This window comes from Calonectris borealis, chromosome 6 (assembly GCF_964195595.1).
Source record: "Calonectris borealis chromosome 6, bCalBor7.hap1.2, whole genome shotgun sequence".
In the NCBI taxonomy this organism is placed as follows: Eukaryota; Metazoa; Chordata; class Aves; order Procellariiformes; family Procellariidae; genus Calonectris; species Calonectris borealis.
The window spans coordinates 32565923-32593517 of NC_134317.1; the positions used below are offsets into that span (position 1 = coordinate 32565923).

A 27595-nucleotide genomic window follows, 5' to 3' on the forward strand; every position below is an offset into this window, starting at 1 on the left:
ACCGTCCATTTACGGTTTTGCAGCTGGTGAGAACTTGGCTGTGATTTTACTTTTTAACACAGTTAATTGTGGGGTTTTTGTGTTGCTTTTTTCATTTTGGTCTTTTTATCCTGACTCTAATTCCAGCCTGAAGTATATTTGGGCTTGAAAAAATACAGGTTATATTTTTTTCAGTTTTTGCTAAAAACTATATAAAATGAAGATAAATACGATCATAAATTTTGCTATTTATCTATGTTTATAAGTAGCTAAGTTATGATATTGTTATGAAGTGCTTCATAGACTTTCTTCCTGTTAGGAGCAAATTGTCGTCTTTTATTCCAGAGTGGACAAGAGCAACTGATTCATCTATTCAAAACATCAGTGGTGTTACCAAATACTGCTTAATTAAATCAACTGACCTTATAATTCCTTTCAAGTTACAGGAAAATTTCTTGTAGTGGGGCATTATAATTTAAAAATACTAGAACAAGATTGCCTGTGATAGTGGTCATGCTTGTTCAAGAGCTTTTGTTGGCCAAGCGATATATTCCAGATTATAATTTGTGAGGTGTTGTGTGCCCTCAGCCAGGAACTCTTTCATCTGACCTGTCAAAATCTTGATTTTAATCCTGGCACTTTTGGAAATGAGATAATAGGAGATTTCAAACTGTGAGAAAAGCATATTGTGCATTTTTTTGATATACACAGACAGATGGAAAGACTCTTGCCAACGAATGTGATTTGGCTTTTGAGCTAGCGGGCTTTGAACTCCACTCTGTAGAGGTGAAAGGCTTTTACATTGTGCTGCGCAATTCCACATCTCTTTTGCTTTTAATTCTTTTCAGAAATTTGTGATGTACTTTTCAAAATATTTAGATAACATTTAAGGCTTAAATTAGCAATGGGATTTAGGGGTCTATAGTGTAATTTGGACAGAATTTAGATAATGAGACATGAGCATCTTATGCTGTAAACCCTCACGTATTTTCTTGAATGCTTAAATATCTTTGGGCACTTCGGACTTTGTCCATAAAGTTTCCTAGGTTCCGCACGTGACCAGAGCTGCCTCTGTCATGAAACTGCTGTACAACTCCAATGGTGCACAATTTTATATGGTGTTTGACATAATAAATTTTTAATTCTAAGAAGGAGAGCTCTGCTTCAACATGAAGCAATAAGGACTATTCCTCAGTTAGCCTTGATATAATTTTGGTGGTTAGGGCACTACCTGGGAAGGCAGGCCAGATGGTTTGAGACCTTCAGGGAGAGGAGGAAATTGAAGATACAGGTGGGTTATAAGTTGCATTTTGAGATGCTTAGCTCTTCCCCTGTATTCTGTACAGAGATCCTAATTCAGAGGTAGGCATTTCGCTCCTGAAGATAGGTGTCCCATTGATCTGGCAGTCAGCTCTCAATCTGTGTGACTGTTGAGGCTATTGCAATTATTTTAGTCTGCAGACTAAGTATATATGTATAGACTATGAGTTCAGATTCAAACATTTTTAGACCTATATTTAGGATTTTTTGTACAGTTTTGTGTTAATGATACAGTTTTGGAGAGTCAAAAACCTGATCCAAAGATCAGTAGATTCTGTGGAAAGTCTTGTGTTTGTATTGGTAGGCTTTGGCTCAAATTCTGCACTCACTTGAAATTTAGTTTTCTGTCTTCAATGGTGCTAGAAAAGAGGATACCTTCATTTTATCATTTATTAAAGTTATTTTGTATTGCTAACAAAAACCAAGAAGTGTTAGCGGTTATGTTTGCAGATGACATCAACAGGATGCTGTTTTGGGAGACTTGTATTGTCATGCTCCCGTGCTCGCTGTTCTTTCTGTAACAGGGGGAATAAAACACATACTGTTATTTTTAGAGAAATAAATGGGAAAGAGGTGTTCTTTTAATTACTGGAAAACTGATTCAGTAAAGAGAACTTCGACACATCTGGTGAAGGTGAATGCATGGATTTCTTGACAAGACCTGGAGCTAGGATTAAGGACACTTACGAAAATGCTTTTTTTCCCTGTGTAAAACTGTGGGAGCATTGTGAAACAGCAGTGAAAGGGGCAGTGCGTTAGCAAGAACACAGTAGTTTGGGAGAAGTGATGCTGCAGGATGATATACTCATTGATTACTATCTTTCATCCTTTGAAGGTCACCTGGAAGTTGTTGCCTTACTGATTAATCATGGTGCAGAAGTGACTTGTAAAGACAAGAAGGGTTACACCCCACTTCATGCAGCTGCATCCAATGGGCAGATTAACATTGTGAAACACCTCCTTAACCTGGGGGTAGAGGTATGTGGTAATGTGCTCTTTGTGGCTTCCATGTTCCTCCATATTTGGAGATATTCTTTTCTTCTTTCTTATTGATGCTGCTACAGACATTGGCAGAGCTTCTAAAGAAAATGGTTTCCATTTTCTGGACCGCCTTGTGCTTCATGTGGTTTATTGCTTCAAGAGCCAGGAAACATTCTGGAATAAAAAATGTCTGATATGGACAGTAAATTCCAGGCCACCTTGCTGAAGAAATCAGGAAATATATGCTGTTCCTGCAGAGGAAGATGGAATAATGAAATTTCCCTTGGCTCAGCATTCCCTTTGATATGATGAGTGGTTGTTCTCAACATATACACTGCGTACTTTACTAAACAGCAGTTCAGACTGTTTAAGTCTAGGGACCTGTATTTCCTCTGCAGCTGACGGAGGGAAGGAGAAGAATTATTGTCACTTCGGAAAAGAACGTTTTTTCAGGGCACAGACTTCTCTTAATGTAATATTGTCAACTCAGTGATTCAAAGCAGCAGTGAGATGACCAGAAGAGCCCGCACTGGTTAATCAGAGATGTCAAATAAAGCCATTGCATTTGCCATTGCATTTTCAGCTGACTTGACCTGCCAAAAAAATGTCAGAAGTTCGTGTTCACAGGCTGTTGACTGTGAAGTTGACAGGGAATAGGTGTTTCCTGTTATTAGCAGTACTATGTTAATAACTACCTTTAGCTTCCACGTTCTCCACCACTGGGGATATGATCTTTGAGACGCCTGTATTTCATGGAAGGGAATTCACGTAATCCCCCAGTCTTTTGTACAATCTGTCTTGTCCTATTTTACAGAACAGCAGTTGAATACTAAGCCGGTCATCAAGAAGTAACATAATCTTAATTACATCTTTATAATACTGAGCTACTGAAAGTGGTTTCTTATTGAAGTGTAAATGGCTGTGCAGTTTCACCTTCCCTTCACTCAGACACCTTTACTCCCTTCCCAAAAGAAATCCGGTGAAAGAGCTCTTAAGCCTGATTCTGTTCACAAAAATTCAATAGTCAGTGCTGTATTTTTTTTTAATAAAGATTGTGAGCTTTTTATTTATCCTACTTTCCCACTTATATGTAAAAGCTTTCCAGCTTGTTAGGATTTCTGTCATCATCATCATCATTACATAGTCCTGCTATCAGCTTTAAGCTTTGTACTGGCTTTTAGAAATTGCCAGTAGGATAACAAGTTAATAATAGTAAAGGTAAAGCATTCCAAATTAAGCTCTCTGGGAGTATATTTTTGTCAATGAAATTTGCTGGTGAGAAATACACCCTATGACAGTTCAAGCCTCCAGCTATTTCCATTTACGGTATGTGATGCATTATGTAAAATGGTAAGCTGATGTCTGTAATTTTAACTATGTCTCCTTGTCTCATTTTAGATTGATGAAATGAACATCTATGGAAATACTGCACTTCATATTGCCTGCTACAATGGTCAGGATTCTGTTGTTAATGAGCTGATTGACTATGGTGCTAATGTAAATCAGCCTAATAATAATGGATTCACTCCCTTGCATTTTGCTGCTGCCTCCACTCATGGAGCACTGTGTCTTGAACTACTAGTGAATAATGGGGCAGATGTTAACATTCAGGTAAAACTTGCATTGCAGCTCTTCAGTTTTACTTTATCCTATTTTGCATACCTCAGGAGACTGGAGACTATAATAACGAGTGCAGCATGGCTTTAAATCCTTGATGGAAGTAGAGTGATGCTGAGAATGTTGATCACTAAACTGTTTGGATGAGATTACTTCCCAGCAGAGGAAGTAATCTCTGTGCCTTCATAAATATAATGACAGCTTTAAACTCTAGGCTAGCCACTCTCCTGAAGGCATGAGCCACTACTAAAATATAGTCCCAGGAGCTCTGTCAAAATGTTATCTCAGGGAGTGGTGGTAAGTCGAGGAACTATTCCTTTCTGGTGTTTTCCTTCCCTTTACAATATGGATTTAATTAAACCTGATTCTAAAAAGTTCCTTTTGACTTTCCCAGGGAAGTAAGAACTGAAGGTTGTTTGTTTACCTATTTTCGAGCCTGAGTTTACAAAGTCTGATTCTGTTTAGGATATCTGAATGCTCTTGAGATACAATTGATACATCTTGATGAAGCTGAAAGGGACTTGCTGTTATCCAACTTGCTATAATCCAATATATAGGTTATATACCTATACTCTTCTGGTATAGGTACCAGAAGACTTGATATCTCTGAGTTCATATAAGATTTTGACTGCTTTTCTTTAAACTCTGTGTGTTTCAGTTTCCCATCTGTAAAACTGGTCTCCTAGCATTTAACACCTCTGGCAAGTCCCTTGAGATCAGTGAATAGTCAGTGCACTATTTAAACTCAGAATTATTAAAACGAAATTAGGGGTCATGCCTGCCAATGAATGCAAAACCCCATGCCGATAAACATGAAGTGATGTGAGTAGTAAGGCTGGTACCCGTCCCTTGCTTCCCTCAGCTTCTTGGCTTCCCTAATCTCAGTTTCTTTCTTTGGAACCCAATACATTGATCTCTAGTCATTGTACCTTTCCTTTCATCTGACTTCTCTGTTTTCTAATTGTCTTTTGTAGACATCCTATTTTTGATTGCGTGGAAATTTATTAAGCAAAACTTTTTAATATAGTGGCTTTTATTCTGGGATGTATCTATAAAATGCAGATTGATAAACAGGATATAGTTCTTGAATCTCTCAGAGGCTGCTCCTACTTAGCTTTATGATTCCATTGCTTTTCTTTATTCCCCTTGTTAGGGGGATAAAGGGTTAGGGTTAGGGAAAATAGTGACTGAATGGGAAATGTTGCTTAAAAATAGTAATCAAGAATAATGTCATATATCTGTAGGTTTCTAGCAGGTATTGTGTACAGCCAGGCTGTAAGAACAGGCTCCACTCCAGCCCATTTCCTATTCATTGCTGAGGAACTGTTTTACTTGTATGCTTATATCTTCTGCATTTACCATCATGTATAGATTCAGTCCTACAGACTTTTGAAGCTCGTGGAGGTTTTATCTGAAGAATAGCTGTAGGATGTTGAGCTGAGAGACTTCAAATTGTTACCACCGCTTTACATGCTAAGTGATTGTTTTTATATTTTGTTTCTGTCAGAGTAAGGACGGGAAGAGCCCGCTGCACATGACAGCTGTCCATGGGAGGTTCACGCGGTCGCAGACCCTCATTCAGAACGGTGAGTTTCTGTGCCTGTTTGACTACTCTCCAAAAGATTATGCATTTCCAAGGTTGCAATTTTTAGTTGTTCTGACCCAGAGTGCCAAAGGACTATTCTGAGAGCTGCTTAGTTCTCCACCATCTCTGACTTTGAGCTGCACTGACAGCTCTCATTCCAGCATGTCATCACAAGTTGAGATTTTCGTTGATAACAAAATCCCATATTCCTCCAGCCGATGGTGGTCCAGCTGGTCTGTTGTGGTTCTTAACTTGAAAACAAGAATTCAAAGCTGTATTTAGGTCTTTTTTCTGCTGAGAAGCAGGCACAACTTTCTTTCTCAAATTATTTAAAAACTAAAAAAAGGAAAAGTTTCTGGTGTCCTCCCTTGGGAGCCCTGGTGTTCTGAGAGCTGAGACCATTTTCTCTACCTTCCATTCAGCAGCTGTACTTCTCTCACCTCCCTCAGCTCCACCCTCACCACTGTCTTCATTAAGTGTTGAATAAATACTCAGGAGGGTGGACCAGCACCACCTCGTTTGTTCTGGCATAGCCAGGATTCCTGATTATCAGTCATTTATCAGGTATCTCTTTTGTCTGAGAATACTACAGAGTATAACAAATATTATTGTTGGAGAACTGGCAGAAGCCTGTTTCCAATTGACAGAGGCTGCTATTAATGGTTGTTGACTTACGCTTCCCAGCTTTGGCCACTATACCAGACAGGGTGGTCTGGGGTTTGTTGGTTGGTTGGGTTTTTTGTTTGTTTTCCAAAATCCCAAACTTGGAACTTAAGTGTGAAATGTTGAAGATGGCTGAATAGTTACGCTGTAAACGTAAAGACACATTTACAGAAGATTTTATTTTAAAATGGAGGTCTTCAGTACATCATGCTTCTTTCAGGTCATCACGCAAATTGTTGTCATATCTCTCCTTGGATAAATAAAATAGTAATAATAAAAGGAGTTTGGGCAAACTGGAAGAAACTGTGCTTTAATGCAGTTTTTAGTTGTTTAGTCAAATATGCTCTCTGACTTGCAGCTGTTGTTTGCTCTCTGTTGGATTTGTGTGTGAAAGGACTGGCAGTTCTTCATCTGTCCTTCACGCCTCTCTAGTCTTCTTCAAGTTACTTGGGTTTCGCTTCTTTCTTTCTTCGTTTGCTGCCCCTCTAATTTTAGTGTTGTACACAGATCTGATTGCAAGTGACTTTATACCTCATTGCTATGAGGTATTGTGGAAGAGAGAAATGTCAATGATTTAAAGAAATGGAGTTTCATTCTGCATTAAGTAATGAGTTGGCTAAAGATGTCTCAGTTTCAGGCTGCTGTCTCTAGCGACTTGTAGAGGAAGACTGGATTACCTTAAAATTGAAAAATTGCAAATGTGATACCTATCTTTAAAAATGGGGAAAAAGAATAGAGAATTTTACATAGGTCAGCCAAACATTCAGAAATAAGTGAATGAACAAACTGTTTGTAAACACTGAGAGAGGAGTGGGCAATACATGGCATAGATTTCTCAAGAGTAAAAGATGCTGAAACATCATAATTCTCTTCTACAGCAGGGTGATAGGCTTTGTGAACACAGCACAGTCCTCTGACTTCTCTGTAATGGGCAGGTAATGTTTGTGGAGACCTCCGCTGGTGGAGGCTCCACCCCAGGGAACCTGTTCCAGCATTTCACTGACCTTTATTTACCGTTAGAAAATGCTGTATAGTGCTTTACTAGAACTTTTCTTGTTGCAGTTGTGGCCTGTTATCTCCTGTGAATAGTGAACATGCAGTAAATATTACCATATCCTGATGTTAGCAAGATTTTTTACATGCGTTCATAAAGTATTCTCACAGCAAACCAGTGGAGTATTAAAATATTACCGTGTTGGAGCATAACTAGTTGAAAAACTACACTCAGAGATTAGTAATAAATGGATTGCTGTTGAAATGGAAGGTGTAGTGAGGGGGTTTTCAGTTTCCCTCCTGGGTCTGGAACTATCCAGTATTTTCATTAACAACTTGGATAGTGGAATAGAAAATGTGCTTTTAACATTTGGAGGAAACATGAAGTTCGGAGAGACTGTTAGTTTGGCAGAAGGTGGAGTCAGAATGGAAAATGATCCTGTAAAATTGGAGATAGGAGTTATAACGCAAGTGAAGCAAAGGAAAGATCCCACACACAGGCAGGAGTATCAGTTGGACAGGTTCAGAATGGCAACGGCTGGGTGGGTGGCCGTTCCTCCAGAAAGGATCTGGGGCTTGTAGAAGGTCAGAAGCTTGTTGACCACAAGTCAACGGTGTCATGGTGCTTAAAAAAAAGATCAACAATGTACATGGTGCTGTACAATGTACAGGAGTGTATAGATAGGAGCATAGCCAGCAGGCATGAAGTAATCCTTTTGCTTAGCTCAGCGTTGGGAGACGTCAGCTGTAGTACTGTTTCTGGCTTTTGACATTTTACTTCCAGAAGGATGTGGGCCAGCTGGAGATGACTGGGGGAAGGACGAGAATAGTTGGAGTGCAGCAAACCTGACTTACAAGCAGAGACTGAAAAAATTACAGTTCCTTGGTCCAAAAAGAAAACAAGGACTTGATAGCAATCATTGCATGGGTCAAAAGCCGTAGCAGAGAAGAAAGAAATAATCTGTTTTTCCTGCTTGTGAGGATAAAATGTGAGATGACAGCTTAAATTGCAACAGGAAAAGCTCTACTTAGGCACTGTTTGGTTGTTCTTTGGTAAAGCACAGAGAAGGCACACAATACGCTTGTTGTTTGCAGTGTGTTCCTGCTGGCCTCTTGAACGAACTCTATTTAACTTTGTTGTCCTACAGGTAAGGTTAAGTGGCAATGCCTTTACGAATGAGGGCATAGTTTCAGCAGTTCATTTTGTTAGTTTAATTCAAGGCATCCATTTGTACCTTTAGATGAGCAGCATGTCTGAACCACGTACTTGACCGTTGTATGTCATCCTGTTTACCTATTTCCCACCATTTTTCCCCACCACTGCAGTTGGAGAGGGAGGTGCAAATGCTGCTGCCAGACCACGTTCAGTGCCAGTGGCTGGCAGCTTGCTGTGTGCTGGTTCTTGGCCTCTGAAATATAGTGTCTCTGTGGCCGCACTGGTTACGCTGCGTTCGCTAGTGAGAAATAATGTTTGTGGTCACTGGTTCATGCGTAATCTTTCAGTGTTAAACTGTATGAAAATGTCTTTTGCAGGAGGGGAAATCGACTGTGTTGATAAGGATGGTAACACCCCTCTGCACGTGGCTGCAAGATACGGACACGAGCTTTTGATTAACACCCTCATAACCAGCGGAGCTGATACTGCCAAGTAGGTGGCTGAAGTGGAGCTGTTTCTAATGATCAAGTGTTACGTCCGATGCCTGGAAACACAGTTACTCTTCAGGTTCTGAAGTGTGAAGGTTAAAATGGATAAGCGTGATTGTACTGTACTTCAGTGGGTGACACGGGGCTAAGATATGAACGCTTGGGAAGCGTGGAGGGGAAGGAAGCCCTGCTAAGTTCCTATTGTGCCCAGTTACGCGTTTACAAGTAGTGCAAGTACTGCTCCTTTTTCCTAAAGCATTGATGTGGCACAGTGGTATATAATGTACATGAAGTACGTACGTATATAAAGTGCATCTTGATCACAGTTATTCCAGAAAGTCTGCAGCAATGAGTTTGTATAGGAAACGTAATTGAAAAAAATTCAGATGCCTTCCAAGGGAATTGTGTGCATATACCTTAGTATCTAAATTAGCCTAATGTTTAGTGGCCTGCCATACATGGTGATTATTCTTTTGTCTTGTATCTTTTGGTGTGACATAGGATAATCAATATAAATGCAGTATTGCAAAGCAGATGTTACTAAGTATTTCTGATCTCAGTATAACTAGACCCTGTCTTCATGTTGCATGGTTTCTGATATTCAGGTGGCTGAAATAATAGGACTGCTTTTATCTGATTTGTGAGTTTGGGAGTCTTTTTTGAATAGAAGGACAAGGAGTTGAAATTAGACACATTTCTAAATGTTGTTAGTGCTTTCTGCTTCAATTCAATTTTTTGTTTGTTTGTTTTTTTTTTTTTTCTCTTGCACATGTGTCAAGACTGCACCCACAATATGATAAGTATTTTTCAGAGTACTTGAGTATTGGTTAGTTATGTTCAGGTTCTTATGGTCTGACAAAAGAAAATAGCAAACCTGAAGGTAAACGAAGGGGTATAAGACCAGAGTAATGCAATGCCATAAAGGATATCTGTACCAGGTGTTTAATAGCAGCATCAGATTTCATGACTGTAAGTTTTCGGCAATTAACTCCCCATGTCTCCAAAATACAATTTAAGAGTCTTCTACCTAGAACCTACTGTAGAAATCAGTGACTTCTCTTGACTTACCTAGTTAGGAAAACCTGCTTTCAGATGCAAATGAGCTGGTTTTAATTTTGAAGATACTTGCAGCTCTCAGTATCTTGTTTGTTTGCTTGACGACGTTTAAGAAAGTGGCACATTTGCCCATATTCCTTTATCAAGTTCGACTGTCGCCATGCAAACTCAGAAGGTGGAACAGATCTTCAATTGGTATGGATAATGAAATTCCACAGGCTTCAGCTAACGTCACTGGATTTTCTTAACATAGCCAGCATGAAGATCTTGGTGTCTAAATAGATGTGTATTTTTCCTAGCTCTTTCTCCAGTACAGTAAGTCTCAGTCTGTCTCTTACCTTGAGGCTTAAAGGGAAAATGAGATGCAGTGGATAGCCCACTCTTGGAATCAGGGTTATCCAGTTAGAAATTTCTATTTCACACTTGGGTGACTGGAACATTGATCGAATAAAATACCTTTTCCAGCAGCAGAAATAAGTGAAATAAGAAGTTGGCTCAGAGATGCCAGGCGGATCCAAACGATGCTGCTGTCTGTGCTAAACAAGGAGCATTGAAACACTGGGAATGGGCTTTCATATGTGCTGCATGTAAATAACTCTGGCTGAGCTCCCCGAACTGGCTCTGAAAAGAAAATTCTGCAGCGTTGTTAGCAACAACTGCAGGCAGCTCGGTCAGTCTTTGAGGCAACTGTATTTGAAGGGGAAAGTGTGTAAGTGATGGGAGGAACCAGTGTGAACAGCGCTATAGAAGTGTGACACTGGTTAGCAGATGTGCAGATAGTGTATTTTGATGGAAACCGGCCAAAACATGTGCTGGGTGGAAATCTTGACCTAAAAGAAGAAAAATACTGCTTTAGATAACTAGGTGGAGGACGAGATAGAGGGCAAGAGGTGTAGGAAGAAGAACAGCAATACAGAATGTCCAATGTTAGCTTAAATAAATGAATTCACAGCTGAAAAATGCAACCTGTTTTTACAGATGCAGCAGCTTGGTGGAGCTTGTGCTGTTTCCTTCAAAGAATAGGCTGTCAGATCATCTTTTAATAGATTTACTCTAAGATGTAGGTGCTGACACTAGCAAAATTAAAATTTGTACAGCACCACAAGTCACTCCTTGGTGTAGTGAAGCAGCAAGGAGGACACATTTAATGTGAAGACAGAGGAAGGATGGGCCTGTGGATTCTGGAAAGAATAAGTTTTTTAAAAAAAAACCCAAATTAGTTAAATACGTGTATGTATAAAATGTTGGAGAGAGCAAGATATCTTTACAAACATCCGCATTCATTTTTGTCTGAAGCTTCATAAGTAATTATGATTTATGGTGGGTCTTGCAGAAAGACAAGTTCCTTCGTCTGTGGGTCTGTATCTGAAATCCTCTTCCATGAGGTGACCATACTCTCCCATCCACCAATTGTCTCGCAGAAATGAAGGGCAGATATGAATCCATCTGCTATTGTTCAAGAGTTTGTCATTTTTCAAAAATATATCTGCTGAAGCAGACAGTAGATGATAATCTTGTCAAGATAGTTGGTTTCAGAGGCTCCATGTTTTTGTGCACTTGGAGGACTGGCGGTAAGATAATATTTCTAGAATAACAAGATGCTCTTCACAAAACAATGCTAAATGACAGAAGCCAAGATGTCCAAACCCAAAAGTCTTCTAAGACAGTAAACACGGGCATGCTTAGGGACTGAACTGGGGCAATTTGATGATATTAATAAAAGCTGCTGAGCTCTCAGCTTGTTTAAAAACTATGTGGTTGCCTGATACAGATTTAGCCTGATGATAGGTGCCTGCCTTTTTTTTTTTTACCCAGCATGTCTGCTCTGAGAAGTTTATAGTGTAATTGAAAAGAGGATCATGTGTTAAAGGGAGGAAAAAGCGAAGGGGAGTGTGAGGAGAGTAGCTGGAGCAAATAGGAACATTAGATGTTTAATTCTTAGGATGTGGGAAGAAAACTGTAAGTGTCACGGCAGCCTAAAGGAAAATGTGAAGAAGAGTCATCAGCTACCCCAGCCCCAGGGGAGAGAGAGAGAGGGAAGAAGGGGAGGCTTTGAAAACCCATATGGGAGTCATCTAAAGGATGTTAACTGCAGGAAAAATGGGTTTCAGAAGTAATAGTGAGAAGATTTCGGCATTTACTTTTACCTCAGAATGGCAGTTGCAGCACGTGTAGCTGATGCAGAAATTTGTGCATCCCACACCGGGAAATTGCCTCCAAGCACTATCTGCTCTCTTGCTTCTTCCCTTACCTTGGCTTTCGCCTTGAACTTTTAGAAACCTTCCTGCCACATTCTGTTCAAAGCGTAACACCAAGATTTTGCTGTATCAGAATATTTTTAACTCCTGAGAAGGCTGGTAAGGAAATACAGATAAAAAATAACATGACAGGAAGAATCTTCCTCGAAAAGGATAAAACATGCTGCCTTTGTGGAAGGAGCTTTTGATGTGTTGTGTCTGGATGCAACCTGCATTTTCACATGACTCTCTGTAATGACGCTGTTGTGCTTTTCAGGTGTGGGATCCACAACATGTTCCCTTTACACTTAGCAGCGCTGAATGCTCACTCAGACTGCTGCAGGAAATTGTTGTCATCGGGTAAGTAAATGCCGCAGTGTCTGTGGAGCTCGAGTAGTGTGTGTGTCTGCTGCTTACAGCCCCTTTACACTCCTCGTTGTGAATTGTTCAAATGAAAGACTTCCCGTGCTGCCGTGTTCGGCTGCGTGGTGTGGTGTACCGGAGCGTGCGAGGCTTTCCGAACGGCATGCTGGTACTTCCTCGCGTCCTGTATTCTTCATGCCCGAAGCTCTTTTCTCCTGGCTTCAGGAGAGTTTGTATTGATTCATATTAATATATTAATACTCATATATTAACTCTCCTGGTTCAGAGAGTTTATATTAATTCACCAGGAGGAGGGAGGAAATTTAAGATCCTTTTCCAAACTATAGGAATGTGAGATGCTGTTTTGTTTTGGGTTTTTTTTTCCCCAAAGGAATAATTCAATAATCCTCCTTGGGGCCTGCACTGGCGCAGGTATTTACATCTCACTGATGAGATATGTTTTAGATACAGCTCAAGTGTGTTTCTGAATCCGGCCAGAGTAAAGGAGTTAGGCTGGCCAAAGCTCTGTGGGCACGAGAGGGGAAAGGAGTGAAAGTGTAGTGTGGAGAAAGCAGTCTCAGGATCCTCACCAGAGCTCAAAACAGAAGCAGCAGGAGTTTGCTGACACAACCATTTCAAAAGAGGCAGTAATCAGGTGCCAAATTCCAAATTCTTTTTTTCCAGGCAAGAGTTCCCATGAGTTAAAAAATCACAAGGCAGATCATATGCTTTTTCTAGAAAATTCCTTCATTACTTACACATAAAATCTCCTACGACTACTTTTTCCCCTAAACTTGAGTCCTGTAGGATACAGAAAAGGTGTGAAAAATGGCAATTACGCACCCCGTTACATTAAGCCTTGGTGTGCTCTGGCCTTGACCACCAGATCAGGAAGGAAGAGAAAAAGCTCTGGGTGACCAGAGTTAACACTGCCAGCCTTATATCTTTGGCCTTGTGCATCTCAATGAATATCCCTGCGTGCCCCTGGAAGCCTCTTTCCAACCTGAAAACCACACGCAATAAAAATGGCCCCATTTCATGTTCAGGCTGACTCTGTGGTTTTTCCTCATTTCTTCATGTTTTCTGTCTTCATGTCCTGCTGTCGCAGTCTTCTTGATAAGTATCTGCCTCATAAATGCCTGTCACATGGTTTTAAATAGGGATGTGGCGCAGAGCTGGATGTGGAAATAGATGCTCGTCGACTTTGCAGCTCTTTTTATAGAGCTGCCAAACTGGAGCAGCCTCTCGCCGTTCCCGTGACAACTTCTTTCTGACTGTAGTTGCTTGCGTTCTGTTTTTTTCCAACTAACTGATTTTTCTGTCTCTGCAATGTTTCTTGTGGTTTAACTAGGACAAAAGTATAGCATAGTGTCCTTGTTTAGTAATGAGCACGTGCTGTCTGCAGGCTTTGACATAGACACCCCTGATAGTTTTGGAAGAACGTGCCTCCACGCTGCCGCTGCAGGAGGGTGAGTAGCTGCGACTGTAGCTGTTGTAAGTTATTTTGTGGCTTCATTGCAGATTTGGTGCCAGCCAACTTGCCTGTGCTATCCACAGAGGAATTTATTGCGGTGCAAGGGACGCAAAGCGGTCTGATGTCAAATTTTGGTCACTTGAGGCTGTCTTTTCCCACTGCCCTCATGTAGGGGTTGCTTGCAAAGTAAAGGAGGTGGTGTGACTCCCTCTGGCACAGGCAACCGGTTTGTCATTTGAAGCATGGGTTTCAGGCATAGGGTAACCCCCTTCCTTTTCACGCCCCTGTGAAGACTGCTTCAGGTTTGGGTGCTGGTGCTACATGGCTGTACAACACCCAGGTCTGTCTGTTGGCCACAACGGTCGCTGAGGGCCAGCAGTCAGCAGGAATTCCTCAGTTCCTAGGGAACTGACGGCTGGACTCGATGATCTTAGAGGTCTTTTCCAACCTTCATGATTCTATGATTCTATGAAAAGCGAGTGAGGAGAAGGAGCTGTGGCTCCTGGGATGCTGCTGGCAGGGGTTATTCCTGGCCTCCACCTTTGGACTGTGTCCTTGTCCGAAAATGCAACTACGCAACAGTGCCCATCAGATTGCAACCCTGGAGTCCAAATGCAGCTCATCTCCCTCTTTTTTAGGTGCAAGTTTAAAAGTTTCTAAAAGAAAAAACAACAAACCAAAACAACAACAAAAAACCAACCCCAAAACAAACAACCAACCCCCAACCTTCAAATTAGAAGTCAAAAGACCGTTGTTCTCTCAGGGTGATGCATTCCTGATAAGTGCTGGGAGGCCAGAAATGGAAACAAATAAAAACTGAAATACGTCGATTTAAGTTGTAAATGTAACATCCAGTTAGTTTAAATATTTCCAAATAATTGTCAGCGAAGTGCTGTGAAGTTAACCTAGCAAAAGAACAAAACATTTGGCAAGCATTGAATTTTGACTCCTCTGTTGAGGACTTTATGGCTCAGAAAACAGCTGAAATGGAGCCTTGGCTAGAACCCAGCTTGGATTCTCTGTGATTATAGCAAGCAGAAATGGTCATCCACAGCAAATACTTGGCAGTCTTTCTGGAAGTTGTTTTTTCTTCTCAGTGGACCAAAATGTACATCACAAAGTTTTAGTTATTACAAAAAACTAATAAAATGGATCCAAATAGTGTTTTTATTATTCTTATTATATTATTCTTCTTGATACTTGTCTCATATTAATAGAGGAGGTATGACTGTTGCTTGGATGGAGATTATTATAGTATAGTTCAAATGCTACCTCTTCGATAAGGTTGTACCCCAAAAGAATAATAAAAACAATCTGGAAGGCCTAAAGAGAAGGAGAGGCTTCATAAGAAGCAAAATGGCTCATGAAAATAAACCATATTTTTCCAGTGGTTTACTACAATTGTCATCTCTAACAAGTTTTTTTATTTTTAGTACGTTGTGGTGAGTGTTCTGAAGCTATTTTATGCAATAGCAATTTAGAGTAGGGATGAACATACGCCAAGATATTGCATCCAGTCGTTTTTTTTTTCCTGAGGCTGGAGCTATACAAAAGGCATTCATTTTTTTCCTGACACTTGCCTGTTACTCCCATTACATTAATGGGAGTTGCATGGGTACTAGGAAGAGAACACACTTCAAAGACCTGCTCATCTGATTGTGAACACAAATGATTTATTGCCCCTGTGAATGACAAGGAGTCTTGGAAAGTGCTGCGCTTCTTTACGTCATTTTATGGCTTGGAGTCATGCCTTGATTCGCTTGAATTACAAAAGATGTGAGAATTCATCTGTTTTATTTTCTGTTAAAAATCACCTGGCTTTAAACAAGAAGCAGCAGCTATGATGTGGTAAATTCTTTCAACAGATACAAAGCAATAGGGCCCAACTCATCCACTTATGTAAATGCAATATTGGTATGACAGTCACTTTAAATAGCTATGCCCCTTATTCAGCGAAGCATTTGGAGATGTGTTTAAATCTATCAATAGTCAACAAATCATATGAGAGTAAACCTAAAAGTAACTCCTGTGATTAAATCTCACTAAGTAAACAGGATTTGAGGAAAGTGCTTACTGTTGAATGCTTTGCTGAACGGGGGTGGATTTCGTTAAATGTCACCTCTTCATTATTAGACTGGCATTTTATAAGCTAGCAACAACTTTCTTTTAAAGTTCTCTTATAAAATACCAGTTCAGTGTGGGAAGCATTAAGAGTACAGCTCCCATTGAAAAGCTCCAAACACTGAATTCAGATCACATTTACTGTGCTCTCTTTGGAAAATTATTTTTTTTTTATTCTGTAGAAGAGAAGTTTGAGGTTTTCTAGAAAAAAAGGAAATGGTATTTTAAAGCTTCATTTTTTGTTTGATTGAATTTCACGTTGTAGTTGGTTGTACCCTGGTTTCGCACGGCAAATAATACAAAAATAGTTAGAGTAACTTTTTCCTTTTTGGGGGCAGGGGGCAACACAGATGTAAACTTCTGTTTTGTTCATGTTTTGTTTTCTTTACTTCTCTTTCCAGTAATGTTGAATGTATAAAACTCTTGCAAAGCAGTGGAGCAGATTTTAATAAGAAGGACAAATGTGGGAGGTAGGTAAATTATGAAGCTCATTTAAAAAAGAAAAAAAAAAAAGAATCTAGCGGGCAAGGAAGAAAGACCACCTCAGTCTGGAAATCATATGTTCTATGAAAAATGACAGTAAAATAAAGCAGGAGTTTGGCCTTCCCTGCAGAACTCCTGCTGCTGCAGTTATATGCCAGACAGACAGGTGCAGACTTCATTAAATACATAAAAGCCATCCCATCCTCTTGAGTTTTCTGTTTTAAAAATATCACAGGTTTATTTTTTTTCCTTATTGCTTCTCTTATTGCCTAAATTCTTGTGCTTGTGTGCCCAGACAACACCTGGGTTATGATGGGAGGATTGCTGCTATTTGACGTGCTTCCTGGAGGTTTTTTCCCCCCCTACGAAGTGTTGCTATGAGTGTTGCTATGCCAGCTAAATAAGATGCTGCGAGGGACACCATGCTTTGCTCTGTCTCCCAACTGGAAGAAAGTAGCGTGTATGTGGAGCAACAGCAGAGGCTGTCACTGGGAATACGTTGTTTGCAAGACACAGATTGATGATCTGTGTCCTGTTAGGCTTTGTAGGAGCACCAAAACTTCCTATTAACACAATATTTTGTTAAATTTCCATGACTTTGCATTTCATCACAGGAACATAAGGCACTGATATTGACTGCTGGAAATCTATAGGAATGCAGCAATTAAGATTTATCCTTATCCTCGGTGGTGCATATTGGAATATGAGGTAACAAATTGTCACTTATATTCCAGGACACCTTTGCATTATGCAGCTGCAAATTGTCATTTCCACTGTATTGAGACACTGGTAACAACAGGAGCCAATATTAATGAAACAGATGACTGGGGACGCACCCCTTTGCACTATGCTGCTGCTTCTGACATGGACCGAAAGTAAGAAAGCCTCTTTTTATTCTTTGTTTAAAGTGTTTTGCTAAATCAGTGTCATTCTGTTATCTTCATGATGCTATGTCATTTGAGCCAAAACAATGATCCCGCTAGCAAAGGAATTTCTCTCAGATGTATGCATAACTCCACACCGAGTTGCTCTGACTATAAGCCAAATCCCCAGATGATGTGGCATTTCAGCTCTACGGTTTACCTTTGATGTAACGCACAGTTTTGCAGCCACCCTACTGAACTATTTTCACAACATTTTGTCTTCTGTTTTCCTCTATGTGATTTCTTCACAAGAATAAGCTCAGAGAATTTTCTACATCTGCTTTGCAAGTCCAGCAGAAGGGATGGAGTGAGAGACAGCAGAAGGAGAGGTTTTCCCAGATGGGCTGCTGTGACAGACAAACATCTGGCCATTCTGACAGACTTTCTGGAAAAGATGGGATAGATCTACCCATCAGTCTCTCTCCATTGTCAGAGCTGATAAAAATGCTCACCCTGTCCAAACAGGTTGCTTTTTAGAGACTTTAAAAAGAGAGAGGCCTGGGGAATATCCTTTGGCAGAATGCAGTGCTGTTCTTGTGAGGAAGGGGGAAAACAGCTGCAAACCTTAGAAATCCTGTGGTTAGTGACTGCAATTTCTAATTCCCAGGTAGTTGCATATTTTGGCAATCTCTTCCTTATAACAGATTGTATAAAACAGGCTCAATTATCCTGTTAGTTCTCTCTTAAAACTGTTAGCAACCTGTATTTATTTTAGGTCATCCCGTGTTTCTCTGTCTCATTCCTTTAGACACTAAGGAACCATTTCTTTGGTTTCTTGTATAGTGAGATCTGGTAAAAATACGTCTGGCTCATTCCCAGCAGAATACCACCTCAAAGCCACTGCAGAAGAACTTAGGCTGAACTTTATGGTAGATGTTTGGATGCCGTACCAGAGCCTTGGTAGCTTCTTCATCATTTGCTGTGATAATACTGATATAAAAAATGTCTTCCCTATCACCCTCAAACCTGAACAGCTCTGGGAAGAAGGCAGCAGGATCTTCAAAGGCCCGTGCAATGGCGTTACAAGCAGAGTAGGCTTGTAGGAAGGCTTTCACCACTGGCTGTTTCTAATTCTGTCTTGCCAGGGTGAGATGTTGTTTGTGGTGTTGAGAATTGCAATTCAGTGTGTGTTTTTCAGCTTTCGGCTCTTCATAGGTGAGGCTCCTGCATGTAAACAAGCTCTTGGTAAACTTAAGGATATAGCTACTTCCATCACTAATTTAAAAAAAAAAAAAAAAAAAAAGCTCACTTTAGTCACATCCTGAACATTGGCAGGAATATGTGGCCTTTATTTGCCCTCATACTCCAAACCTAAATTGATTCTGATGTGGTGATGTTGTCTTCTCATTAAATTTTCCAGTTTGAGATGTTCTGGAAGAAGCCTTGTTACATAGATGGAATGCTATTTGCAGTCTGTGATTTTATAGGTCAGCATATTTTTTCTCCTGCTGAATAGCAAAAAACTCCCAAGGTCAGGCGATCTCAGTCCAAAAAATATTCATAATTATTTAACTTTGGGTGTGGGCAGTTAATGAACAGGGAGAAGTCTTGGTGCAGCGAGGTTGCCCTACTGTTTCAGCTACTTTGGTAACTGTTGTTGCTTATGGTCTTCAGAAAGTACCCTTTCCTGCAATGGAAATCACAACAGCATTTTCATTAAATAGATGATTGCAATTTCTTAGTATGTACTGTTTCTCCAGATCATCACTTATTCTGAATCTTATTTTGGGATCACACTGATTTGTACTTAACTGAAAGCAGATGCAGGTAGGACTCCCACCTGTTATGCAAGGTGTTTGAATTCCTGGTCTGTACACGGGTATCTCCTGCTGCTTTTCTGAGCTTTGAACAGTTGTCTTGATTCAGCATAGCACGAGTACTGTCCATGAGCTTACAATGTTAATATTCAGGGGAGCTATTTTATTAATAATTTTTTTTTTTCTGAGTCATTGGACATCAGAGAGACCCTGGGTTTGTGGAACAATCCATTATTGCTAGCACCCACATTGAAGAACGTCAAATCTTGATGTTACAAGTGGGAAATTGCATGTTAAAGAAAGAATGTACAGTTCTGCATTGTGCAGAATCCAGTCTGGAATTTGCCTGTTATATTGGGATTGAAATTAGGAAACTGTCCTTCTACAAACCTTTCAAGCTACTAATCTGTGATGATTCATAGCAGTTTGGAAACGTGGCCTTGGTGGCCAAGAAAGATCATAATCACAAGCTCATGATTGTAAGATCACAAATCGTAGTCTTCTGTCTGCCATCCATCCAGCTGGGAAGCAGAGATGCCAAAAATGATCCAGGTGTACAGGAATATGAAGACTGAGCTCTTTGAAGAATCTAGAGAATGTGACCAGGAGATCCACACAGTGTTGCCAAGATATTTCATAGAAAGTGAGGGGAGTCAGCAACACAGCTAATGCAGGTTCAAGATAGACTGATTTAGTATCAGTGATTAAAGTTTCCCAGTGCTCTGAATCTTAAAAGCCAGAGAAGAACCGGCAGGTTACTGTAGGAAGAAGCAAGCTGTGGTAATTTTGAGTTCCTCCCTGCAAAGGAAACAAAATGCACAACATTGCTGTGGGAGAAACGGAAGGATTCTAGAAAGTGATGATCAAACTCTTTCCGATAGAAACCAGAATTTTCCAGGTTTTTTTTCTGACATTGACTTGCAGGCTGATAAACTGCCTTGTAGTTGTCTCCATTGCTTGCAAAACTTATTAGCTGCTAGACCCGTGCAGTACACTCATTTAACTTGCATAATTCTTACTGTTGGCTGGAGGAGGTCAACTCCTTGAAGAGGAAATTGGGGATGGGTGGCAGACTGTGTCAAAATCATTGGTATGATATTTTGAAAATAAGTTGCATCTTTCTGTCCTCTATGCTAAGAAGAAAGAATATTTTAGGTAACTCCCATGAAAATGCTGAAGAACTTGAAAGAGCCAGTGAGATGAAGGAAAAAGAAGCTGCATTGTAAGTTTGGTGTCGATAAAGCAGTTAGATCTCGTTTCTGGAGAATGCCACTGCTTTGGGCTGCAGTTTTACACTCTGCTTTTGCTCATTCATTGCTCTGCTAAATACAGTGCTTGGCTTTAATGAGGGCTTGCCTAAAGGAAAAAGCTCTAAGCTCTTCTCTGTGCACATGTTCCCTAATATTTCTGTTTCTACGCTTGTTGCTGTTTCGTAATTGAAAATGTAGTGCTTCAGTAATTTAATAGTTCTTTAGTATCATGCACTGTCTTATTTTAATGCTTTGCACTGAGAATGTATATTGCAAAAAGAAGTAGCCAATGGCTTCCTCAATGTATTTACTCAGATTGACACTTTCATCTAGCTGCTTAATGATTTCTTTGTTTTAAAAATCCCCTGTTTCATACGACAGCCTTACATTCAGTACAAATTACAAGCTATGGAAGAAAGTACTAACAGCAAAATGATGATTTCTTGATGGTATAAGAAAAAGTGGTAGGAGCTATAAAGAGCATAAGGGATTCTTTGAAAAACACATGATATAAAAAAAAAAAGCCAACAAAGAAGAAAATATATCTATGTACGAACATGCCAGGAAATTAAGTCAGTTAAGTCTTTATTTTCCAGCTTGCCATAGCACATGTTTGGAGGCCAATGGTTTGATATATGAGTTATATGTGAGTAGTAGCAATTCTAGGCTGTTTACATCATGGTACAGAGTCATGTAGTTTTCTTTCAAGATTTGTAATAGAAAATAATTTTGTAATCTAGAGTAGCCGCAGAAGTTAGGTTGAACATTGTTTTTTATGAAGGTGATCTTGAAAGATGAGTGGGGATTGCCTGTGTAAAAAAAATGGTGAATTTGGGGAGCTGTTGGTGAAAAGTAAAGTCATTTGAGGTGCTGCTAGAAATACAGAATTAACTGCCAGTTTTCGGTGCCACTCCTAGTTGCAGTGAGGGATGAGTCTGTTAAATATTGCGAGCTCACATTTCACATTTACACTAGTGAATTGTCCACAGGTGTCTAGAGTTCCTTCTACAGAACGACGCCAACCCATCCATCCAAGACAAAGAGGGGTACAACACTGTGCATTACGCTGCTGCATACGGGCACCGGCAGTGTTTGGAACTGGTGAGTGCTCAGACAGTTCGGAGGTCTCTTAACTGCTGATATATATATGTGTATATGCTAGTATTATGAACTCCCCTGATGGTCACTATTTGAGTTCTTTGGATATTTACAAATCTGTGAATACCTGCAATATGGTGCAGTAAACTCAAATATATGCAACCAGATGTATCTTAAAACCATGTTAATCCCGTCCTTGTTCAACAAGCTGGTGCTTAAATGTTGTCTTTGAGTTTATGTGTGCTCAAATTATTTTTAACTGTGATCAAAATATTCCCGGTGTATTGTGTATGTGCCAGTAGTAAGGGATAGTTCCCAGTGCATGACAGTGTATGTGCCTTCTGCAGCTGGCACATTACCTGACTCACAAACTGAGTGAGTAAATAGCTGTTGTCAGCTGCATACCTGCAGTGCTTTTTTGCCTCTGGTGAAAAAATAGCAGCATTGATAAAGTTACCATAATCAAGATTAACCTTCTGTGCAATGTAGCTGGGTTTTTGTTGTTTGTTGTTTTTTAATATCCTGGACCTAAATGATTAGAAGTTGCCTCTCATAAGAAGCCAAAAATTTTTAGCCAAAAATTGGATTTGGGAGATGTATAGTATGGATTTATAGAAGTTTGTGACTGGTAAAAATAAGTGTTAAGAAGATGGGTGTTAATTGCTTGATATACAGGATGATCCAAAATTATTGTGTCACATATAAATAGACTTTAATTGCTTTTAAAAAAAAAAAGCTCTAATTAGAAAATTGTACAGATATTCATGCTTTAGTAAGAACACTGTGTGTGTTTAGTGTTTGATGTCGTTTGGTTCTTTCTTTCTTTGTTGAAGAGTCAAAATACTTAATTATTGAAAAGGAGCTCTGCACAGCACGTGCTGCTTTCCCACCACATTTACCAGGACTCTCAGTTACTGCTGCCACAGGAGAAATACTGCAGCTGGCCCACGTCAGGGTCACAACAGCCGGGAAACCTTGACCTGTAATTACGCCAGGGCAGCCCTGGGTCAGAATTTCAGGTGGGATGTTAAGCCTTTTTAGGTCCCACCTGCGAGCATATATATTTAGGACACTTAAAATATCACTGCTCCTTTGTTGCCGGTGGCAATGAGTTTGGCCTTTCCTTGTGTAGAGCCTTTTCCTAGAGATGATCTCTCATGACTCTGCCCGTGGGGATGGAGGGGTCCTCTGCTGAGCCTGCCGCCCGTTTGGAACAAAAGCAAATGTTCTTGATATTTGAAGGGTGTATATGTAGAGTAGCCTCCTCTGTGCTGTGTACAAGCCTATGCCTGTATGGCCACAGCAACGTGTATTACAACCTGTCTTACCACCAGATTCTTGCATGACTTGCATGAGCAGAGATCTCTGTAACAGCACCTTCACTGGGGAATTCTCTTTCAGCCTTCATGTCACAGTTCCTGTGTGCCGCGAGGCGTGGAGCAGGCACGGAGCAAGGTCCCCTCTCTTTTCTTTTGCTTGTTGCTGTGCACATTTTCTGGCAACATACCAGCTGCAGACAGTGACCTGCTATCGAGTCCTAGTGTTGCTTAGCCTTGCCAGACAAAAGGAAAAGCTGGGAATGCAGTGCATAGCAGAGGTGTTGGGTTTTCCTTTAATTTTGGAGGGTGAAATGCAAACTGTGGGCTAGAGACAGCTGTGCAGCAAGTGTTCTATATTTGGACAGAGAAATACAATGTGTTTCCATGTCAGTCTTCCCATATTTGTGACTATAGCTGCAGTATAGAAACCCAAGGTCAAGCGTCATTTGCGGAGTTATAGTCATCCAGCTATTCTGTGTACACGGGTGAAAGAAATGCTGTGAATTTTAGCCTTTTGCATGCAAAGGACTATTGTGTACTAGGGTGTCTGCCTGAAAGTTTTTTGGGGACCAGGATTTTGCACATTGGTGTTTAGAGGTTGACAGGCATCTCATTTTCTCTCTGGAATACAACAGCTAAATGTACCAGAAAGCATTTGTGCTCGATCAACAGTAGGACCAGGACTCGTCATCTTTGCACCCACTGTCAGAAGAAGGTGATTCTGTTTTGTTCGTGTGAGCGCTTGTCCCTTAGCTGTAACGAGTTACTGAGGCTTGAGTGTAATAACTTTATATTTCATAACAGTGACTAATTGATACGGGCACTGCCTTTACACTGATTTTTGTGCATTGCTTGGATGGCAAAAGGGCTGAGACCAAAGTCTGGAGTAGCTGAAAGGTAATTGTGCTGTGGGCATGAAATGGAAATAATCCTTGTGCCTAGGTTTATGCACTTACTCCAACGTGAGACTCCCAGGTGTTAAGACAATTGTTGATTCCCTTGCTTCATCTGATAAAGTAGTGTAGATCTATAGACATCACTATCCTGTAATGCAATCGAATTGGTTTTGACAGAGTTACGGTTATTCATGGCTGTTCAAAGGCTGTGTGTAAAAGCTGCAATAAGAATTTGTCTGGTGCAGATGGAAAGGAGCCTCGCTGCCTTGTGAGCCTCACTGGTGGCTTGGTCACAGTTTGTTGTGCTCTCTCTGGCAGACCTATGACAAGGACTTCGTCATGAACCATGGTCTTTATTCCTGGTAGCTATTAACCACAGTACATTGACTGCTCTAGTTACTCATAGTTGAATGAAGCATCCAGTAAGGTCTAATTGCTTCTAGGCATGACCTTTATCTAGAGGCCCCTTCTTTTCCACATAGCAGAAAGAACAGTAAGTCATCAAATGCCATCTTAGTCCTTAAGCCTTCTGTTTATCAGTTTTGAAACTTAAACCAACGGACATCCAGAAAATTGGCAAGTCTCTGCCTCGTTTCTCTCTCCTGAGCCGCCCCGGGCTCTCCCCAGTAATGGTGCAGGGAGCTGCCGATTCCAGTTGACGCTGCAGGTTGACTTGGTGGGTTAGTGTGTAGAGTAGGTGCACAAGGACAGCTGGTTATGTCTGAGGAGTACTTGGCTGGTTGTATTGCTGTATCTTAGAAATATATTTTTCTTGTTGTTTTTCTTATCTTCAGTGCTAATGAAAAGGAAAATAAGATTCACAATATTTTTAGTTGCTGTTACTTAAGGAACAGTGGGAGCCCAGCAGCCCTAATTCCAATATAAATATGTCTGTAGATAGGCAGGGAGATTTTTTGTTTGTTTGTTTTGGCTTCATGCATGCAATAAAGAGATAAATGGGTGTCTTTCTTAAAAGTGCTAACTTTGAATCACTAATCTGTATCACAGGAACTCTGACATATGGAATACTCCTCCTAAAATGTTTCCAATCCCTTCCATCCTGAAGAAGAGATTTTCAGGCAGGATTATTGAAACCAAAAAATTATTTTTCAGTACCAAACTAACAGTTCTTTTGCTATTTTGTCCCTTGGGTAAATATTTTCAGTTTATTATTGACAAATCATAGATGAAAATACATAGGAATGATCTTCCGTAGAACAAGACGGTTCTTTATGGCCATAAAACTGTTAGAAGAAAGAGTTCATATAAAATATGAAGCTTTAATTCTGATCCAAATTAAGGCAAAGTAGGTGCAACAATGAGCTTGAGTTTGAGTACAGTTTAGGAAAGGCTGGTTTATCTATGAAAATATATTTTCATTTTTTTGGCTTTTGTGTTTACTGTAAGCCCAATACCTTGGAATTTAGCTAAATTTCTTTGTGGGGAGAGAAGACCTATTAGGAGAAACAAGGATTAAAAGTGAAAAGGTCATGTCCTTTGACCCAAACAAATAAAGTTTGTGTTTGTGTGTTCAGCCACAGAGCTCAATGACAGAAGCTTTTTTCCTGGAGTACCTTTAGGTTGTCTGGGATATTAGTGGGGTAGTTGCCCTGCAATGAATGACGTGATGTTGCTAAAAAGAGAAGAGTGGGGAAGCAGATTCTTGAATTATTCCTCCATCTGTAAGGAGCCATTCATAAAAGCTGAATGGTGGGCACGTGTGCTCGCAAGCATCTGAAACTCCCATCTGCTTTCCTACTTCTAAAAATAACCTCACGTTTGTTTAGATTGGGACTGACTTCTTTGGTGTTCAGTAGTCGGGGATATCGGTCACAATCGCTAGCTGGTATTTTAGACCTGATCACATCACCAAACTAATTTGAAAAGAAGAAAAATGTGGTGGGTTTTTTCATTGAAATGATCTCTTACCACACAATCCTTATTGGTGTGAAAAGAGTGAAATTTAAATTGTAATTTCGCATTAAAATTCTATCTGGAGAGCCAGTCAAAGAGTCTGTGCTGATAAAAATAGGTTTCTGTGCAGTGTTAGGGCAAACAGAATTAAATGCCTGTCTTCCGTAGTGAAATCTCTTCTCTGACTGTAAGAATTGATGGTTTTTTTTTCTTTTAATCTGCTCTTCTCTTTATTCCAGCAAATGAAATTCACTCTTTGGCTAGTAGAAATTGAATTGGCACAGGGGCTAATTCATCTGAGGGTGGGAGGAGAGCATGGTTTAACCGAAAACCATGTCCAAAAGAAAAGGCACATCTCGGTCTGCCTGCCTGAGCAAGGTGATCTGCACAGTGTGTGTGTCAGGCAGAAGGGGCAGGGGCAGATTTCTCGCTAGCCATCTTGGCTGTGCCACGGAAGGAGAGGCTCGGTTTGAAGAGGAAAGACAACGCCTTTTATTAGGTGGGCTGTTACCACTGGAAAAAATAGTTAAGCCATGCCTTCAAACTCTTCGTTCCTTAACTCATGGAGAAATTGAAATCACAGACCCTATAAATCTTCGATGTGGCTGCTACTAATTATATATGTCTGTTATCAACAAGAATTTGTTCATTCATCCATCTGAGAGCAGGACACTGGTAATTAGTGACAAATGAATCTCAAGTGTGGTTGGGATAGGTGTTAAAAAACTTTTTGCCACATGGGGATCTGGCTCGGGTGCTTGTCCAGCGGCAGCCCCTGGGCCACCTCCTGGCCTGAATCTCTTCATTCAGGGGACATGTTCTGGGTGTTCTCCTTTGTGAATGCCTGTCCATTTCTGTGACCAACACCCTCTTTCTTAAAGAGAGCGTTTTGTCGGAAACCAGTGAATGGTTTCGTGTGGTGAATGGCTTCGTACCTATGTCTATGAGAGCTTTCCCACGTGGAAGCTCCTTTATTAGTGGAGGAAGCTCAAAGTCATTAACTCAGCTGGCTCTGAAAAGGAAAAGAACTTAGGAACCTAATGCTTGAAAACAGCTTTAATAAACCTAATTTGTCTGTCAGTCCTAGAACCCTGCTAATAATGGTAGATTGATTCAGTTACTTAAGTTGTGATGTCAACCTTAGTGCAATATGTACCCACTGGTTAAATGATCAATAGGAGCCTATATATGTTAGGTATGTCAGTATATTTTGGCTTAGATTTTATGTGTTGGAAACTAGGTAATTTTGATCCTAAAAATGTTTTCTAGAAAGCTAATGCTGCTTGTGAACTCCATGAGTGCAGGAATTTATAATTTTCTTTGGCACCCTGCTGGCACTTTGGCTTGTAGGGTAGGAGTATTGCCTAGCATCTCTGAGGTTTATTTTCTGTCTCTCTGACAGATTTTGTCTTTTTTTAGCTTATATTTTTATTTTCCTGGGGTGGAGAAGCAAGGCACTTACATCTGCTGTCTTCTGAGAGAGAATAACAAGGCCATTGCAGAACTGCAGGAGACATTTTTCCCTTAGTTTGGAAAGAGGTCGTGGATTTGTGCCGTTGCCTTAAATACCTGTCTGTGAGTGTGTATCTGTGTGTGTGGTGTTTAAATGTAAATGTGTGCAGAATATCTGATTCCCTCAAATTTACTGAATCCAATGAAAAGGGCATTTGATCATGGCATCTGGCATTGCATTAGACTGTATAGCTCAGAAAGAGCTGTGGGCACTGGGATGTTGGGGGTGTAATCAGGCTTATTTATACAAGGCAAGATGTTTGCCTGCATGAGCAGACTTTCAAAAAGAAACTATCACTGGTATTTGTAGGCTTACAAAGCAATCTAACTTCATTAGCCAAAGTCTCCCACAGTGTGTGCATTTTGTATCTGTATATCTGTATTTTGTCAGTTGAGTAGATTGATCTTAA

General features: G+C 40.3%; 1 protein-coding gene across 4 annotated transcripts in view; it reads left to right on the plus strand.

Annotated features, from left to right (window-relative positions):
• ANKRD44 (ankyrin repeat domain 44) overlaps positions 1-27595 on the plus strand; it is a 144394-nt gene that overhangs the window by 86361 nt on the left and 30438 nt on the right. For 2 of the 4 annotated variants that reach the window (XM_075153612.1, XM_075153613.1), the window contains exons 7-16: positions 2135-2277; positions 3679-3891; positions 5405-5483; positions 8672-8786; positions 12353-12435; positions 13844-13907; positions 16435-16503; positions 17251-17391; positions 20338-20418; positions 21436-21547. In XM_075153612.1, the coding sequence (XP_075009713.1) occupies positions 2135-2277; positions 3679-3891; positions 5405-5483; positions 8672-8786; positions 12353-12435; positions 13844-13907; positions 16435-16503; positions 17251-17391; positions 20338-20418; positions 21436-21547 (1100 nt within the window). Of the gene's footprint in view, positions 1-2134; positions 2278-3678; positions 3892-5404; positions 5484-8671; positions 8787-12352; positions 12436-13789; positions 13908-16434; positions 16504-17250; positions 17392-20334; positions 20419-21435; positions 21548-27595 lie in introns of all 4 variants that reach the window. The other 2 variants (XM_075153609.1, XM_075153610.1) reach the window with 2 other exon arrangements.